General features: G+C 44.2%; 1 protein-coding gene across 1 annotated transcript in view; it reads right to left on the bottom strand.

The window, feature by feature from the left end:
• Positions 1 to 9119, bottom strand: part of LOC105451688 — a 102947-nt gene extending 93828 nt beyond the window's left edge. The window contains exon 1 of the mRNA XM_011692291.1: positions 8677 to 9119. Coding sequence (XP_011690593.1) covers positions 8677 to 8749 — 73 coding nt within the window. The 5' untranslated portion in view covers positions 8750 to 9119. The remainder of the gene's footprint in view (positions 1 to 8676) is intronic.
• Between the last annotated feature and the right edge of the window lie 3838 nt (positions 9120 to 12957).

Here is a 12957-nt window from a genome sequence, read left to right as displayed (position 1 = left end):
CACGCTCTTTCGTGCTTGCAAGGACGATTAAACCGGTCCCATGGAATCCATTAAATGCATAAGGACAACACCCCCTGGGTGTACCCAAGGGGTCTCGTGTTCGCGTGTTGAATTTTCTTCGCGCGAGGTTTTCTCGGCCGTATATAGGAGCGCATCGTCCACCAAGGGGGAAATGGAATAACCGCGGGCGATACCGCCAGGCGCGGCGATGCCGCGCGGGGCACCGCATCGCGATTTCAGATCTTCTTTTCAATAGAGACAGACATTCGAACCGGACCTCGCTCGCTCGCGGGGCGCGCTGCCTAATCAGTTTCAAAGCGGATAAATTTTTAACTCTCGAACGTACGTTTCGCCCCGAAAGTTTTGCCCGGCGGGCATCCGAGAACGTTGTGGTTTACGTGAGCTCGACGAGGTAGTGGAAGCGAAGTGAAAGGAGGTATGTGATCCACGGTAATGGCCGACGCCTCGCACTTCTCTGAAAAACTTTGGAGTCGAAGGTGAGTTGTCCTCCCTTTTTCCCGCTCTTCCTCTGCTCCTCCTCCTCCTCTTCTTCTTCTTCTTCTCCTCCTCCTTCCGCTTGATTTCTTTCCTCGTATGCTTCGTCACGATCCTCCCCGTCCATTTTATCTGATTCTTTATTTTCTTTCTCGCGTTAACCTCGCTCGCGGCTGGCCTGCTGGCTAGCTCGCTACTCGTTTCCCTCTTGATATACTCACGCTCACCTTCCTGTTTCTCGCCGTATCGAAGCCCTAACGGCTCTTTTATCGTCGAGCCAATCTTTTGTCGCCACTGCGAAGTGCTAGCAGTCGTTATAAAGGTGCGTTAAATGCGATATAAAGTACGGCCGCGCTCGACCTTTTTCACTAGGACAACGAGGATCCAAGTTGCAGTTAACGATCCGCAGCCCCTGTTACGAAGAGTCGTACTTTGTCACGGATTATTTCTATTCCCGCATTTGCGAGCGAGCACCTTCTGCCAAGATTTTAAATAAATGAATTTTCTTTGTACTAAGAACAATTTTAATTTTTACTTTACAGCGCTGTTTGATTATATTAAAAAATATCTATCTTCTCAATATATTTGTTATTCTCCAGTATAAATATAATTTGAGAAAAAAACAGCTAATCCCTATTATTATGAAATTCAGACCAATAATACGATATAACTAATGATAAAATTAATAATTGTTCTACAATTATTTAAAAAAAAACGATAAAATTGCTGCGTTTAATATCGGAAATGTATCACTCGCCGTTTTATTTAATTAAATGGTTTCAATTATCTCAGTTGATCCTATTTGATGATTTTGAATGCAGTGATTTACTGTTATAATACAATAAATGAGCAGGTACGTATAATGCTTTGGCGGATTTTGCCAATCTCAAAATTGCGCTCTTTGCCTTACCGGCGCGCCTCGTCGCCAATTTGAATTCGAAAACGCGAATACGGGGTGGCGCGTCCGTAATTACGCTATCAGAATTTTACAGTTGCCTATTGAAACAACGCGGCACGCTCCAATTAGCTATAAATCCCGCGCAGCTCAATTCGATTAATTCGACCGAATTTGCGTAGCCGTTGCCGCGGCCGTTTGCGATCGCGAAAACAATTAAATCAGCCCGACGCGCTTCCGTTCCGCGAAACGTGATGTCCGCGATGAGAATGACGGCGAATGACGGCAATTAACGAGCCCGTAAGAGCCGACGGTAATTTGGTTTCGTTGCGGAGCGGCGCGCGGCGGCGCGGCGGCGGCGCCGGGCGGAGAGAGCCGGCGATCTTTAACCCGGGGCCGCCCTTCGTCGCGCCGCGCTGATGAAATTATCTTCGGCTGCCAGCGCCGAGGCTGCCCTTTTTCCGTCCGTAAAAAGAAACGTGGCGCACGCTCGTCGTCATTTTCTGGCTCCGCGAACCGCAAAAAGGCGCATCGTTGGCCGCACATGGCGCGTGGCCGGTCCCGGACCCGGCACGGCGCTGGACGAATTTCACACGGATGATTCGACGGCGGCGGTCGTGCTCGCTCGAGCGGAAGCCAAAACGTATTTGCGGAATTACATCCGGAAGCGCTCGCCCTTTCCGATCGACTTTCGATCCTTGTTTTTCTCTCGCCCTGCGGCGAGATGCCTCTCCCCGGACGCCTGACCGATCGGCGGGTTTCGCAGGACAAATTTCAGGTTCCTGCGGAACCTTGACGTCGATTGTAATCCCGAAGCGATTAAGAATTGACACATTAATGTCAAGAGACGCAGACACGCTTTCTATAATTTTTGGAAGAAAGAATTAGGAGGAATCGGGGAGTGGAGATTATCTGATAAGCGAATAAATCATCTTCTGCTAATTTCTATCTATATATTCCATTTACTGCTATTCATTTTTAATTTTGAAAGCTTTGAAACTTTCTTCTATTTCGATATTTGGACCGCTGGCGCTGGAGAGTATTTTACCACTGATATACATGGATCGCTGATTAGCATTGCCAAAGCGTCCCCAATTGAATAGCTGCAGCCATTTGACCAGAAATGTTTTCGCGTGCATATTAGTAATAATTTGACATTAATAACATTTAGTGTGTCCTTAATTTTTAAAAATATTATTAAAAGATTGTGAAATAGAATACGCTATTTTTGTAATATGATTACAAAAAATAAATAAATTTATCAAAATTTTAATGTAACAAAAGTAATTTAACTGGAATTCTATAAATATGTATAATAAAATAGAAAGTAGATCGAACTATTAATATTAAGACAATATTATTTACTTCATTATAATTAAAGCTACAGAAATAATAAAAATGAAGATAATTCTTATCTAATAAAAGTTACACATTATTTTGTATTAATAATTACTTTCTTGTTCTCATGTTGTTTGATTAGCTAAAAAGAAATAAAAGATTATGTAAAACAATAATACAATACCTATACATATTTCAATTTCCCACGCTTTAGAAAACTTTTCTTGAAACATACTGGTCTGTCAATGATGTGAAATTTTTAGGGTGGGGACTGAATCGTCAACAATTCATGTATATCATCATCAATACTTTTTACAGTATATAATTTTTAATTTCAATGTAAAGATATTTACAATTTCGTGTAAACGTATTTGTTAATTTACTTGTGTATAATTACACAAACAGAGACAATGACAAGTTTATACTTTGTATCCCCAAATTGAAAATCAACACGTAGAACACACAATTCCACGCGTTTTTGTTTGTCTTTCAATTCAACGGCAGTGACTAACTTTGTGCTGATGGTACAAGGGGATGGTACACAGCTCGTTCCTGTCAGAGAAATTGCACTCCGCGGAAGGATACCGTCGGAACGAAGGTACCGTGGAGATTTCGGACCAATTCTGATCACGTACACGCGGGCGATACAATCGCGATGATACAAAACGACTCGTAGATGAAAGGGATGCTCGAACAGGGACACCGTCCAGGTAGCGACGAGGCTCGAAACAGAATAAAAGTAATATCCGACAAGAGCGAGCGCCCGCCGAAGACTCGCTCTGAGAATTCCTACCTTTTCTTCTCGTTCCGGCTGTGACGAGAGCAACGGGGGAAACTCGAGGAACAAAGGAGAAACGACGACCGTGACGAGACGAAGACAGAACAATCGGACTGAGGCGGAAGGCGATGAGGTCTTCGAATTGTGGACGGAAGTACCCTCTTCATTTCTGCATCCTTTGCATTCCGATTCCCAGAGCAAAAAAAAAAGAAAAGAGAAGAAGAGGAAAAAGAAGACGGAGAGTGGAAGGAAGGTACATCTCCAATACCGGTGTCTCGAGGAAAATCTTTCGGCCCGTCTGCCGCGAATTGTAGCCCGCCCGAGACGGTCGAGGGCATCAGAATGGAGACGTCTTCCGAATGAATCGAAGTACGGCGAGTGAATAAAATGTTTGACTTGCAAGATCATTATCGGACTCGTAATACGGAGCACGCGGATTAGGTGCCTTCGTCTTAATGAGATCTTTCTCAATCTCGTCCGATTTTGCCTTCGACATTCTAAATATTGACATCGAAATTTAATTTCGGACCGGAACAGGAAGAAGTTTGACGAGCGCGTTGAAGCGCTACGCGCGACATGTATAGAGAGCGCGGGATAACGTATAGATATTTCGTGTTTATTATTCGAATGTGGACTGAATTTGGTTAACGAAGACCAAAGTTTGTTGCCGAATAACAAGCGCCTCCCAAGTTTCCGTTCATTACTGTCGGTCGTAAATGATAAAAGCGAACGCTGGCGGAAGTAATTGGTCAAAATTTGATCCCCGTGCCATCAAGCCGTGTTGCTGCCGCTCGAACTGCAGCTGTTGCTGCGAGGCGGAATAAAGGAAGAGCGGTTAATTTGATAAGGTAATTAGAAGTAATGTCTGACAGAATTGCGCGCCCAAAGTTTGTTAAGACATCGGTGCTTAAGTCGCGACAGATGTAATAATTACGAATTGCCGGGACGCCAGTTGATCAATAAAGGCGATCGCGCTTCGAAACGCGCGAAAACTCCCTTCTAATTCGCATGGCACTGTTTTGACACTTATGTCGTTATTGCGAGGCAAATTTCGTTTCAGCATGTGGAAGCAGGATTGTTAATATTGTCGCTTATTGTCTTCTTTACTCTCTTCTTAATAAATTCTTAATAAGGGGATTAAGAGACGAGGCAATCAATTAAGAAAGAAGCGCAATTAGCAGATTGAGATTCACATTATTGGATAAGATATCGAGAACAAAGCGGCTTGAAAGTCTTCTCTCTTAACGCTGTTTTTATACGGAATGAATTAAATCCCTTACGTTTTGGAATGTAATATCACTGCAGAAAGAATCCGTGAAGGACTGGGTATTATTACTATTATTATTCTCTATTATACGTTTTTACTTTTAAAACGTCGACGATGAGACGTCCAAGATTTTGCATTGTTTAAGATTTAATCACGATATGGACGGGACGCTTGTAGGTAATTTATAATTCAGATTTGAACATAAATTTTTATGCCACTATTGCACACGTGGTCGCATTCTCGTGCAAATTACAAAATTGGAAAACAATTTAAAAAATAATTACAAAAATTATCAAAAGGTGGGTACTCCAATTGTATGGATACGTTTACTCTGCGAGCTTATATGTGTAACTACCAACGACGATCTGCAAACGTAACATGATGAACTGACAGCGGAAAAATGGTTTAAAAAATTTGAACAAATAATAACCTGGCCGCTGATGACCGACGAAGATCAATTCGTACTTGTCATCGGATAGCTTTCGAAATTTATATTGAAAAATGAATATATTGTAGTTGATCGGTGAAGAGTGATTTTATTGAAGTTTGCTGTCGGGTCATAATCGCGTCAGATGTGAAAAACACTTTCAAGAATGTTTAATTTAATGTTAAAAAAAAAAGTATAATTACATTCGCATAAGCCATGAAAAAGTGTTTCGGGTTTTTAAGACACAAACTTCCACTCCCCGCGCGAGCTCGACGCAAATTTATTTGAACAATTAATAATAATGATTACATCTGTACGCATTTATACCGAGTGCCGTGTGCGCGCGAGCGCGCAAATTTTCTTCGTACGTACCGTTTAAAAATGTTTAACAATAGCAATAAAGCACGAGAAGAACTAAGCAGCACGGCGGTAGATAAAGTTGTGAAAGATAACAAACGTTTTATGCTGAAACAGCTCGCAGAGTGAGCGGAGTTTATAGAAGCATTTGAAAATATGGTGCACTCTCGGAAGCAAACACGCTCATTTCGAAAATATCGTAGTATCAGATAGAAATAAAGGAAAATTCTAAGGATACTGTTCTTACTGCGCGATTCTCCGGAACCGAAGCACAATTATGAGAAAACACACGGTACGTCTTTGTAAAACACGAGGTTTTTTTTTTAACTAAAAGTTAAATACAATGTAAAAGAACAAAACAGCAGCGCTAAATTGTTGAGTGTAAAAATCTGTCTCCCTAAAAGCGACGTCCTCGGCCCCCAGAAGGGGAAGATAAATCGCGTCATCGACGTACTGAGCGCTGTATTTTTCCAATAAGAGAGAACGCGGGTTTAGAAGCGCGTTTTCGCGGAAGCTGCGTCACGGAGGTAAAGTATCTGCGAGAAGATGGCGAAGCAGGCGAGTATATCTCGGATATGTCTGCATTCCGGTGCGCGTTCGCCACGATTTGTTCTTCCTCTCCCCCCCCCCTCTCTCTCTCTCTTTTTCTCTCTCTCTCTCTCTTTCCCGTCGAAAGAATTCTCACGTATCTGCCCGCCTTCTCGCGGCACGACGCAATCGTGTGGAAAAGCAGCGGTCCAGCGGAGAGCAAATATTCAGTCGAGAGAATTTGTCTCATCGGAAACAACCCAGTTCTACAACGCGAAAATAGCATAGTTGTCTCGCGAGAACTTTCAGAATGCAGGGTGGATTTCGCTCGAGGAGCTAAAAACTATAACGACATGTCTATAAAATTTCTTCAATTCGCGTCGTACGAAGATAAATATTATGTCAGAGGCTTGAAAAAAAAACTCGAGAAGAACGTTCTAAATGCGTGCCCATGTTTTCAGTATGCGCGAAAATCTTGAACAAATTTATATAAATTATATAACGACGGCGGAGGTGAACGAGAGATCTCTCTAAGGTTCAATTATATTATAAATTAATCAGCTCACTTGCCGCCAGCAGATCGCGAGTTATCCGATGGGCTCCGCCCTTCGGGGTTTCAAAGAGATGAAGTATAAGAATGATTTATTATACGGCAATTTCCAAAGTGTTTTTACACTTTTTATTAATTATTCTTTTAATTACGAATTTTTTGACCTTTTTAAATATATATACAAATTTCTAGAATTTATTTATAAAGGTATTAATGTTTGTGAAATATTTTCAAAATTTCGATCATCTATCGTCATCAAGATATTATTATTGCAATAAAAATGTAACCAATTTAATATATCATAGCATTAAATTTTTATAGGATTTAAAGGTTCCCCACTTCTAAAGCGCAAGTGATGATTATACCAAATTATTTGCAGCATGGCAAAAGGCATGTTTAATTTTCGCCATGCAGATCGTTTTGCCTTTGATTCAAACCGGTCAATCAATGTAGACACACATACGCGCGCACAACTTTTGAAATTTTTACAAACGCGAAAATCGGAAATGGTTTTTCGATATCTCCGAATAGTTTTGGAAGTTCTCGCCCGTTACGTTTTTTACATCATTGCGAATGCATATACGTCACTCCGTTCGGACGTGTTGAAAAACTCGCTCACTGACTCACTTCCACTCACTTCAACTTACTTTACTAACTTTTCTGATTGTCATGTAGCAGGTGCTCTTACATGTACCAAGCTCGTATTTTTTTTTTGAAGCGTGAAATTTGAACTTTAATCCGACTGAACGTTCAATTCTGTTCACTTGTCGTTATTTTATGTAAAATCACGTTGGTCGACGCACGTAGAAATAGTTTATTTTACAAAGAGAAAAGAAAAACTACAGCTTTTAATTGGGGATGAGAAAAGAGCAACGTTTAAAATGATTCACCTCTCCGAGGACTGCAAAAAGTATAGTCCCTATCGCCCGTCGTCTTCCAACTATGAGCATTGCAAAACGCTCGACCTACTTTGACAAAGTAAATCCAAACTTTCGTGGGCTCGTCTATAACAAGGCCGATATCAAAACTGTTATTCCATAAGAGTCATCCTCTCTGGTAAAATGGCACGCGTCCAAGGTGCTGTGAATCAGAGCAAAACATTCGCACTGCAATCTTCTCCAGTTTGCAGTGCGTATAATATACTTCGGCCCGTTTAAGAGGAGCGCAAACAGATACGATCAATTAAACGTTATTTACGGCCCGTGTAGCGGAAGGAGCGCTCTTTATCCGTTAATGAAGTTTAGCGCGCGTAATATCTTTAAGCCCGCACTCGCAACGCGAATGAGGTACAGCGAGTCGCAGTGGTAATATCGACGAATGCGTCGGCGAGCGAACGCCGTCGATTATAATCCCGACCGGTGATCTAACCGAACCGAACTTGGCTGTAATGATGTCGTTCCGGCCGGTCGTAGAGCGGCTGCGAACGACTCCCTATTCTCTCAAGAAGAACGCAGATATCCACCCTCACGTCCCTTTCCCGGATCAGCGGATCTCGGAACTTTCGGTGGAGCAACCGAGGTAACCGTAGGAGGCGCGCGTAGAGGGTCGGAGGCACCAACGACTCCTTTAACGACTCTTCGCCCAGGCCCAACTTAGTGGGAACTTAACCGTTTTACGTCTTTCCTTCTTGGCGCGATACGGAAGAGCGAACATTATCCCTCTTTCCCCCTCCCCCCCTCCCTGTCGCTACCCGTTCTCCGGCAATATAAACTGAAGCTGATAGAACCGCATAGTGCTCCAGGACTTTCATCAAAGACCATCCTCTTCTGCGTGGAGTGTTGTTTAAACTAAAGAGTACCCTCCGGGTTCGAAATTACCGACCGGAGAAGCACGTTTCCTTTCCTCCCCTTCTCAGCGTCCGCCGTTACTTGCGCATCAACGGGCGAAGGAGCAATGGAAGATTCACTTCGATGAATTCTTCCGTTCGAAGTTCGGATGGAGAACGGCGCGATAATCGCATCCAAGTCACTCGAGGAAAAACTCTCCTCCCCCGCCTCCCGCCCTTTCGGCTGAACTTAGCACTGTACATGATGAAACTTACCCCCCACTATCAGCAGCAGATGAAGCAGACCACATCGCATTTTTTTATACTTCCGGCGAAAGTCTTTATCCATCCTGCCGGTGAAGGATCCTCCGATGTGTCACTGTGAACGCGCGCACGTCGCGCTTCTTGTCTACATATATCCTCGCTCGCCGATCGGTACCGCGGCGCTTCCGTTTCCGCGGTTTCCCATAAAAACAAGAAGGGTAAGTGGAGACTTAGTCGCGCGAACGGAAACGCGAAAACGCGCGGGCGCGCGACGACATCGGGCGCGAACACGCGAGACCGAAGAGTCGTCGGACAAGGTGGGCGAGAGACTCGACGGGTTTCTCTCTGGTACCGCTCGCGCGTACGAATCAGCCGGAACCGCGGGAGCGCTCGAAATCGGCAAGACTGGGCGACACACGGCGCGGGCGCCACGCGGCCGCGATAGTTCCTGACTTGCAACTGACGAGGGATGCTGCACGAAGAGTTTGCGCCAGCTTCGCGCCCGCGCACAGAATCCTTATTCCCCTTCGCCCCCTAACCGGCCACAGTCAGTTAGTCAGTCTCTCTCTCCCCGTCCCGCATCTCCGTTTATCTCGCGTTCCTCCGTTCCACGTTCTCGCTTGCCCCCTCCCCCCCCCTCCTCGTTCTGGCTCTACCGTCTACCTTCTCTTTCGGCGAGCGATATCAATCCGCCCCTCGCCCTCTCTCTCTTTCTCTCTTAGGCTCTCTCTCTCTCTCTCTCTCTCTCTCTCTTTCACCCTCTTATTCCGGCACCCGTACTCACACGAGAACTTCTTTCTCTTTTATGCAGCCCTCTATCGCTGTAGTTGTCTTCTGACTCACTCACTATTACAGTTTTTCCGTCACTCGCTCCGTCCTTCACGCGGCGTGTCACGCCGTTTCGCCTCTCTCTCTCTCTCTCTCTCTCTCCTTTCTCTCTTTTGCACGCGGCAAACGATCGCGCTCCCATCCATCCTCCGGATTTCTCTCTATCCTACCTATCCAACTCTACCTCCCTCTTCCCTCTCCCTTCCCCCCCCCTCCTTCTCTCTTGGTCGCCCCCCGTTTATCTGTCTTCCATCCCCCACCGCGATCGCACCCACCATCTCCACCACATATCTAACCTCGCGCGCATCCTTTCGGCGGCTGTATCTCAAACACTAAAGAGTTTCTTAGGAAATTGAATTGAATGCCACCCTTCCCCTTGGTTTCCGTCTCTTCGACGGCGACTCCCCCCCCCCCCTCCTCCGTTTCCGTTCTCCACCGCGCGCTCTGTCTTTTCCACCGTTCCCGCGCTCTCCCCCGTTACTTTCGGGGGTGACTCGTCTCCCGATCGTCCCTTCTCGTCGCTCGTTCTCTCCCTCTCTCTCTCTTTCTCTCTCTTTTTCTCTTTGTCTTTTCCCCGCACTGTCTCGTTTACCCTCGCACTCGGTATATCGTCCGTCTTCGTCTCCGTCGTCACCCTCTTCCCAAGAGTTCCCGCGAAACTGATTGTCTCGCCGTTAAGCGGCAATTTATATGTTAACAGGCTCGAATCGGTCGAGAGTCATGCATACGTTTAAGGAATGGGATTTCGTAAGAGAGGGGTTTGGATAACGACGAAGATGACGGCCGCGCGCGAATGTCCAAAAATAAATTCTTCACGTCCGCACTCCGCTTTTTACTTGCTCCATTCAGCTCTCATTACAATATTTGCGTTTCCCAATATCGCGCGTTAATGCTCTCTTTGCATGCTGCAGGATGGAAAATATATAAATCTAAAGGCATAAATTATGTAATATTAAATTATTAATTTCTCTACTAATCCCTTTATCTGATATCCTAAAAGCCCGCGTATAGAAGGGCGAATATGTAAATGGGACGTGTACACGAGGGACTTCGTTATTATAATCTCCTAACGAACTACGCGAACATTTTTATTCTTCGGATCCAATTATTTGCGTATGTTTTTGCGGGTTTGTTTTCGACAGAGCTACAAAAGAGCTTGCTCCACGCAAAGCAATTAGTTTCTCCCCAGGAACTAACATGAAGCGGCTGAATTTGTGTATAAAGTTAGCGCAGAGAACTGCGTTGCAGTATGACAACAGTTCAGTTTAATATCCTGCGACATCATCGTGTTAAAGTAAACTTTGATCACATCGCTTGGCATTCATTTAACACTCGTATAGTCGCATGAATTTTCGTAACTTTGTACTTACAGCGCTGTCATATAATAGCGTGATATGAGCAGCGTAAGTATAACGTATATTCAAAGAGCAGACCTGTCTTAAATGCATTAACAGAGCAACAGAAACGAAGAATATTAAAACTATTGCAATGAGAAAGAAGTGAAACGAGAAACAATTGTACAACACAATCGTATCTAAACTTGCGCGAATTAGTTAAACTTTTGCACAATTATTTCATAATGTTAACCCTAATCGGTATTTTCTCCGAAATTTCCTTAACTAGTATTCGCGGGTCCAGTGAAATCCCGATAAAACTTTAAATTAATGTATCGTTTGCTAGGCTAATTGAACAACTTTTTTTCATTTTAAAGATAACAAGAAGAAATAAGATAATAATAATAATTTAAAGTTTATATATAAAAGTAAAAATAATTTTATGTTATATAAAGTTGTAGAAAAACTTTTGTTATATCTTTTCACAATGCTACCTGGAGATTTGGCATGTAATTGAAAAAAATATATCGGAGTCCATTGAACTGCAACCCGTGAATGCCGATTAGCGTTAATATAACAGTATCTCGCAGTATAACAATTAGCCCTAAAATGCAAAATATTGTAATCGAAATAATAAACGCAGCGCGACGCGCGGAAGCACGTTTGAAGGATGAAAAATTCTTAATGAGAAAACGTCTCGTAAAATAACAATCGTGAATTTCCTGAGAGCTCATGTTGTACTATGCAAATTATATCTTTTTTTCGCTAATGCGCGCCCTTTAAGCCCGTAAAAATACAAGTGCACAAAGTGAACTCTCGGCCGACAGTGGGATTTCGAAAGATCCCGTATAAGATCTCGAGATTGACGCGGAACATATAAGGAATTTAGTTGGAAAAGTGTCTCAATTAAGCTATTCGATCGCTTCCCCTGCTTATTAACCGCGTGCGCGCGTCTGCCTCGTTTGTTTTCGTTGCCGGCAACGCGATAATTAATATGGTACCCTCGCGAAAGTCAGCTCGTTACCTCGTACAACAGAGTACGGTCGAAGCCGACCGAACGGTGGTGGGTGCTGCTGCTGCTGCTGCAGCTGCAGCTCCACTCCATAATTTGTCGCCATGACGAGCTGGCGTCGTTCATCAGAGCAACTCTGCGACACCGTAACGCGCGCGGATCCGCAAATTTCATCAATGCGTCATACGTAACGAAGGATCGAACACTCGCGCCGCGTGCCAATCGGACGCTCCTCGCCGACGATGGACAGAAACGGGTGAGGAGCGGGGGAGGGAAGGGAGGACTGCGGGGTATTGTCTGCGTGTAACTTTGGCAAACAGGCCGTCGGGAAAATATGGTGGTGGCGGGTGGGTGAGTCCTATCAATTCGTTGACTCATTAGACGGCGGCGCGTTACGCGAATTCTCCAGCGCGATGTGCCCCGAGGGGGGGGGGAGGGCGGAGGGGGAGAGAAACGACAGAACACCGCGAGCTCGTGGTTTCGCCTGCGAAAGCATTGACGCATTTGATTAGCGAGGCATACGAAATTAACTCATGAATAATTCTATCTGTTGCAAATTACTCGTGGCGAATCAACGATGAAGATGACATAGCGGAATCAATATCGAGAGAGAGAGAGAGAACATTACGAGAGCATTACGGTCTCTTTTTGTACGCCGCGGCCGGTCGGTATAAACAGGAAGAGGTGACTTAGCGGCTTGCGTGCGCTTTTACTTGTTGCACTCGCTTCGTGTTGCAAAAGGAGCGGATACTGATCGGACGGTGTTTTTTAAATGCCCCAAGTATCTTCTCGCAAATATATATATATATATATATATATATACACATAAAAAAAGAATTTCCCAAGAATTTCTCAAACTCGTTCCTAGGAGGTAAAGTAATTCCAAGAGTAATTCCGGCTCACAGGCAAACCACTTTTGACGGAGTTACGAGGCGCGCAAGAGAATATCGTTCATTTTGGGTAAAATATCGGATAAGATATACAATTTAAAATTTATCTATGCGTAAACAAGGTAGCTACTAGCGTAACTACTGTTTAAACAATATCTGGCAGATTATATTCCTCATCCGCAATGTTAGGAATGGATTGATCGCCGCCGAGGTAAAACTTTCAGCGCGG

This window comes from Wasmannia auropunctata, unplaced genomic scaffold, assembly GCF_000956235.1.
Source record: "Wasmannia auropunctata unplaced genomic scaffold, wasmannia.A_1.0 LD336047.1, whole genome shotgun sequence".
In the NCBI taxonomy this organism is placed as follows: domain Eukaryota; kingdom Metazoa; phylum Arthropoda; class Insecta; order Hymenoptera; family Formicidae; genus Wasmannia; species Wasmannia auropunctata.
The sequence above is the reverse complement of the archived record's forward strand: the minus strand, read 5'-3'. Positions and strand labels throughout refer to the sequence as shown.